Source organism: Callionymus lyra, chromosome 5, assembly GCF_982586985.1.
Source record: "Callionymus lyra chromosome 5, fCalLyr1.hap1.1, whole genome shotgun sequence".
NCBI classification, from domain to species: Eukaryota; Metazoa; Chordata; class Actinopteri; order Syngnathiformes; family Callionymidae; genus Callionymus; species Callionymus lyra.
Genome location: NC_141822.1, coordinates 29412773 through 29419892, shown reverse-complemented (window position 1 = coordinate 29419892; position 7120 = coordinate 29412773). Strand labels below are relative to the sequence as shown.

At 38.8% G+C, this 7120-nt stretch overlaps 1 protein-coding gene across 1 annotated transcript; it reads right to left on the bottom strand.

Moving 5' to 3' along the window:
* Positions 1-3539: 3539 nt before the first annotated feature.
* Positions 3540-7106, bottom strand: LOC148080173 (ras-related and estrogen-regulated growth inhibitor). The gene is made up of 7 exons (XM_087792678.1): positions 7055-7106; positions 6835-6891; positions 6510-6583; positions 5275-5413; positions 4920-5013; positions 3726-3797; positions 3540-3648 (listed from the first exon to the last, which is right to left on the bottom strand). The coding sequence occupies exons 1-7, from the start codon at positions 7104-7106 to the stop codon at positions 3540-3542; spliced, it is 597 nt and encodes a 198-aa protein (XP_087648804.1).
* Between the last annotated feature and the right edge of the window lie 14 nt (positions 7107-7120).

The window sequence follows — 7120 nt, the reverse complement described above, 5'->3', positions numbered from 1 at the left end:
TGCACGTGATACGGCGAGACATCTGTCTCAGGTCGATGAAGAGTGAAAGGTAATGAAGGCTGGCAAGAAGAAAGGTGACTGTTTAAACATGCTGGAACTGCCTGCAGTGATACTTTCTGCAGCATATTTAGCTGATTGACATCACAAGCGTGATGGCGAACAAAAGGTTTTTAGAAATCCGAGCATGCCTGCTGGTACCTGATGCTTTAGTTACGTAACAACAGCAATATTGACATGTTTTATTGAAACAAATGTTATTACTGTTACAAAATATAATGTTGTTTTGGAAGAACTCTGGGGTGGAGGTTCGCTATGTTTGGCCCTAAAGAAATAAGTCTGAGGCATGTGCAGCATGATTTTTTAAAATACTTTGAGACAAGGTCCAGACGAGAGGCTCTGCTATGTGGATGGATCTTGGTGTCATGATAGAATGATTGAGTGCAGGCTGTCAACATTCTTGGCTCAGGTAGCAACTATTCTCTTTAGGTTCAATCCTGAGCTTTAAAATGACTGGATCTCTTTATGGATCCGTAGAGAGTAAGTAAGTAGGTAATATTTGTAGAGCGCTTTTCTAGACCAGGGTCACAAAGCGAGGAGAGAGAGAGAGAGAGAGAGAGGGACCAGGCCTGCTGGATCTTGCTGGAACCATGGACTGGGCCTTCAGAACCAGGGAGTGGTCTGGTTGAGGAAGCTCCTTGTTATCGTGGCGATAACTATCTGTATGTTTAAAGCTTCTATTCAGACACCTCGTTGAGTTACATAATGATCTCCTGTTACTCTTTAACCTCTTTCCTTGTCTCTTTCTGATTTGGGGTCAGTTCCTGTTCCTTTCCAGAGTGTCACTTTACAGATACTCCCCTCAGGGACCCGGGGACTCTACCAAGCTCTCGCCTGCATCGCTCTTCTGCGACTGATATCATCAGCAGTTTCTTTATGACTGTCTCAAAAATCATTACCGTCTAAAAAACTCTTTTTTAAACCTGATTGAAGCCAAATGAAACCATTTATTAAAAGTTTATTTTAGTTGAACTAACTTTTTTTAATGTTCTTAATTTATTCACGTAGAAAGTAAGAAGTTGATTATTGTTGTTAGCATCAATGTTCATTCAACACACCTGGTGTCTGCAACCAAACCAGGAGTAAACAGCTGTCAGACTTAAGATGGTCTAAAGAAAAAACAGAAAGCTGATTGAATCTGGTTGAAATTAAACAAAAGTAGGAGGTGAAGCAGCCAAAATGGCAGAGAGAAAGTGAATGTGACTGATCTAAGGAAGTTAACAAGAGCCAGCAGAACAGGAATAATAAGGTCAGCACTTCAGAGTTGAGGTCAATAATCCATACCTCCACCACTCAGCTGCTCCTTTTCTCCCTCAGTCCGACTATATCATCAGAAAACATCATCTTCCATGGAGACTCCTCCCTCACTCTATCAAACATAAAATAATCAATACTGACAAGCATTACTATTACTATGTATATTTCATCAGCACCATAAAGATTTGTTTAAATTTAAAATATATAATTTTGTCATGCCACCGTCACTTCCATTTATGATGAGATTTTTGTCATCTTCAGTGATGCTGGTATGACTCACTTTTGGTTGGGATTCGACCTTTGGTTTCCATGGTTGCAGTGTGATGTCATCGTCCCTGCTCGTCATCCATTGCTCACGACGGAGAGAACCCTACTCTAGCATTTGTCACCTGTTGTTTCCACCTCGTTACGAGAGGCCGTCTGCTGTGAGCCCTGGCTCGTGAGAATGAATAGTGAAGCTTATTTAGACGTTATTTACCCTCATTCTCAGAATCATATTAACATTTGACTGGTCGCCATAGTGATCAAAGGAGACATGGGCACGTGTTTTTCAGAAGGGGGGTTGGGGGGGTTATAATTAATCTAAGGTAAAGTAAGGTAAGGTAAGGTAAAACTTTATTGATCCCTCAGGACTTCGGGAAATTGTTTTTTTCCAATAGCCAGCAATTTTTCATAAACAATAAAAAATAATACATAAAAAATAAAATAAGAAGAAGAACATAAAGAGAAGAAAAAGATGACACAATCTAAGTCTAAAAGTCTACTGATGAATATATATAACAACATAGAACATGAATAAATAAATAAAACAATATAAATGTTTTAGATGAGTCACAGATGAAACTGAGCTGGTTGATCAAAGTAGTGAACATAATTGCTCTCTGGTGCACTTTCATTTCACAGTCAAAGAAGACATAGTGTTGCCAGAATAGGACAATATTTTCCATTCCTGCTTTGGTCTTTTTTTTATTGTCATTACTGTGTACTTTTAAGAGCCACTTGTAAAAGTCTAGAGAAAATAAGGAGGGAGTACAGGGAGATAGGAGACGACCGAGTGTGTAATAAAAGCCAGTTTTCTCTCTGACACACTTGATACAAAGAGTTTCTACCACATTTTCAACGCACTATATACTTTTAGTGGAGAGCAGATATCACCATCTAGTGGAGAGAGTGAAAGACAGATTTATTTTACGTTTCTCATATTTCACACAACGAGATTTCGAGACTCACTTGCAGCTTCTGTTTATTTAGAAAATGTTAGCAACAGAAACAGGAAAGCTGTTCAGTCCAATACAAAGAAAGGGACTCCAGTCCCAGTCAGGATGGAAAAGGGAGGAAAAGAACCACATTTGGACACACTTTCTCTGCAAGTCAAAAATAATACTTAAAGTAACTTGTGTTCAATGGATACTCCTTCTAGGCTTCATCTACTCATAGGCCGAGTCTTGTGCTTAAGATTTGTTTTGATTCACACCTGTCTCCCTCTACTGTCTCCTTTTCAAGCCAGATGGAGATGCTATACCAAGATGTACCACTAGTGTGTTTATTCCGAGTGTTTCTTAAATGGATGTTGGACTCTATTGTATCATCAGTATGTGTCTGTTTATACAAAACTCTGTTTTCATTTAAATATTTACATTAGAAAATGTGCTTAAGCCTGAAAACAACATTTTTCTGGAGATGAAATCTTACCCACGCCCTCTCTGTTGTGATTGGTGTGTCATCAATCCCAGAAGTCTCAACCTCCGTGGGACTCTTTGTATAAACAAAGCAGGCGTGATTACAGCTGACTGGAGGAAGAGTGTAGACCATTATTATGTCATAATGGACTCCGCTCTCGTAACCACTCATTCGCCAATATTTCAGAAGGAGGAGAACTTTATAATGTAATACATTCAAAACATGGTCAGGATGAGGGAATGACTGTATCTTCAAGAGGAAGACTTCGAAAAACATTTGAAACAAGAGAGTCAGGAAAGTTGGCTTTTCACATTAGTTGCTCTTTAACTATGTAAGTGCTTCACCCAACACACATCAAATTGGAAACACTGGAATCTTTGTGTAGGGTCTAAAAGCTGGACCATGTGTGAGTGACTCCTTGCTGTGCCCAAAAGGCTATGGTGCATTTAAAAGTGTAGGTCAAATGGGTGAGCATTTTTAAGTCTACACAGTGACAAAAATAAAATGCTCAAATGATGTTGTTTTCCCAAGTTAACATTTAGCAGTCACCACTGCATGGTCTTAGAACGAGTCAGTTTACGAGTCAACGCGTGTCGCACAGACAGCATGTAGGAGCGACGGTCTGAAGGCGGGCGCTGTTGGTCCAACACCAGCCTGTCGATTCAAAAACACCTGCTCAACGAACGCTCAAATGCACACTTCAACAACACTATAAAACTGGTAAATCTGACCTTATGATTTGAATCACTGCTGCTTCCACTGATGAAACTGCCTCAGACACGGAGAGCTCAGTGAAGCCACATCTACACACACACACACACCCACACCCCCCCCCCCCCCCCACACACACACACACACACACACACCATCATCATCATCATAATACTTAAATCTTGTAACCTACATGTTTTTATATCTCCTTATTTTTACAATTTCACATATAACAAAAATGTATATGTACTGTATATACAGTATATAAGTGTTGGGCAACTTCAAAATTGTGATGTACTATTCATTATGGTGTAATTTTCAAAGTTATTAGTTACATTCCAATATTCCAATTGTATCTCCACTTTGATATTACTTTTGTAATAATAAAAATATATTATTTGGGCGTTTTCTTTCAATAATACTGTGACAGACATAAGTGTTGTTTATTGCAACTGTCATTCTGACTGGAAAGAGAGGTGTTAATGTGAATAGGGAAGATGACCAAGCTAAAAAAAAAAGATGCAGAACCTTGTCAACATTTCCCCTTTTCTCTTACAAGATCCTTAGAAACCTCATATAAATATATCCACAGATGTAGAATGGTTGCTAAAACTTCCTCCTCCTCTTAAGTCTCAGCACACTGAAACCTCTTGAAGTACTTGAAAAAAGGTACTTCTTTATTTTTTACACATACAGTAACTTCTGTGTAGCTTTTTTTTATAGAATGGCCTCAATCTTAGTAGCCATTTTAAAAAATGTATGACCATCCTTGTTTACAGTTTTTTTTCATTTAAAATGAGATTTTACCAAATAATATACAGTATGACCATATTACTATTTTTTGTAAAGCCCAATTTGATGCATAACAATAAAAAATACTTTACTTCAAATTTTACTTGTGATTGGTTTACATAAAGTGTGTTTTATGTAAACCAATCACTCCCAAACTGTTGATTTAAAGCCCGCTAACAAAAACATACCTGTGTATGAAGCCTGTTTATTGCATGTTCGTATATGAAATATAGTTGTAATGTTATATTTTAAAGTATGAACGTTTGTCTGACCACTTGACAAAGTTTATTAAAATGTCACCCAGAATTTGATCCAAAATATTTACCTATTTACGAGTGTTTTATGAAGGAGTAACTGTCACAATGACTTTGTGGGTTAAAGGTGTGTCTGAAAGTGATGCACAAACAGACACACACTCATACCTCAAGTCTTTGGCCAGTGTCTGTCCTTCCTCCGTTGTCACCTGTCTGCCGATTTCTAGGTCAGCTTTATTGGCCACCAGCACTGTAGGAACCACTGTCGCACACACACACACACACACACACACACACACACACACACACACACAAGGGCACACACATGCACGCCAAACACAAAATCCCAAGTTGTAACAAGAGCTGCAGCTACTCTCGAAATATGGAAAGTGTCGTGTGTGTGTGTGCTCATGTGTGCGACAGTAGACAGACGATACGCTGTGTAGGAACAGACTTTTACGACACATTGTGGCCATGGCAACAATCCTTGGCTACTTCTGTTTCAGAGTTCATCAATCCTCACCCAGACTCTGTTTGGTTTGGTCTATAAGTCTCTTGACGGGAGGAACCTCCAAAAAACTTCCTCTGTGGATGATGGAGTAGAGAAGGAGGAAGCCATCAGCCCAGCGGATGGACGACTCCAGTGAAGGTGGGCAGCTCTCCTGTTTGATCAAAATGACCCTCAATATCCATTCATTCAACCAGTAAGAAAAAAGCACTGAGGAAACATGCTAATTTTGAGTCAATTTGAAGTCTGTGTAAACATATTGAGGAGCATTAACGACATCAGGAGAAAAATGTGCATTTACTAAACTGTCTATGACCGGAAGTATGATTGTGATATTATCTTTTCTTTCTATGAGGCTCAGTCAATCATAATTATCTATGTTTGTCCTTCACTAAACACTTAAATGACTTTCCTTCAACATAGTGTCTACTCTTTTTAGAAGTCTCTTTATAATTAATGACATCAATAATCCATCTTCCTTATCTTATCTTAGGCACAGTGTCAACATATCAACATTAAAAGGTATTTTCTTTGTTGTTGACTAACCATACCGTACCTACCAATACAAACTTACTTGTAAGTTAAGCTTAAGCTGTTTTTGAAAAAGGCTGTTCATGTTTTTTTATGCCGTGACAGTGTTTTTTGCCTGGGCGTGTATGTGACCCCCGTTCTTTTCAAGAGACAACCTTGTCTTTTTACACTTCCGCATTCAATTGACTATTAAATACTAGATCTTGTGTTACAAAAAATCCGGATTAATCATAGTATTGAAGCGAATCATTCATTCTCACTGTGACATTTGTCACACACAAAATCTTTCTGGACACGTGATTATTGTGATGAGGCCAACATATTTGCACCTACATTATTTTGTCCCTCCAAGAACCCACGAAATGATATGTAAACAACTCATGTACATGTATTTGTGTGACATGATGATTTAGTTAACACAAACCTTCGGTTAATCAGCGCCTTACACACACGCACTAGAATGTTATGTGGTCGTGATTTAGAGCGTGTCCTGTCAAGAGACCTCAAGGCTCTGGAATCAATCTCAGTTTTATGGGAAACTGAAGAAAGGTCCAATCGAAGGACACATGGGGGAGGAATTAGACTTTCGACTAAATATGTAACTTTATATTGAGAAGACGACCCAAGGAGCAGAACTGACCTTTCAGCTGCCTTCATCTATCGTAGCTTTTTCTAAAGATAATGTAGAATGGAGGCTTAAATGTCACTCAAACACCTGCCTTTGAAGCCAAATCCAAAATCTCCACATCAACCGATTCCTGGTCAACCAACGTTGTGCATCTGTAGATGACCTCTGAGCAACAAGACACAATGTGTTGACAGAATTAGTTTAATCGGGAAGAGGATGAGGTTGACATGTGAACAGAAGATCATTCATTAGGAATATTTATTTGCAATTCAGTTTCAATTACTTTTAATTTAAGCAGTGTTAAGCTCTTCCTGCCTCCAATTTATTCACATTTTCTCATTATGTTGTCTTTTTCTAATTACAATTGATGCTGGATTTGAGACAATAAATAAGGTAAAATACAAAAAAACACTCACCCTTCATATGGTCGTATTCCCCGATGAAGCGTTTGGTGATAAAGCGAACACACAACGCTGAAGACAAACAACAAAACAGTTGGTGTCAACTCGTCGCCTGGTGAAGTCCAGTTCAGCTCTGCTTCATTGCCATATTTAGCTAAACCCCTCAGTGGGACCAGATCTGAACGCCAAACATGTACATCTCTTAAATCCATTCCACCCTGAGATGAAGCTTCACCTGTTTTTCCAGTATTTTGGGTCCCCAGTATAAGGAGTTTCACTGGAACCATTTTTCTGGATCGTC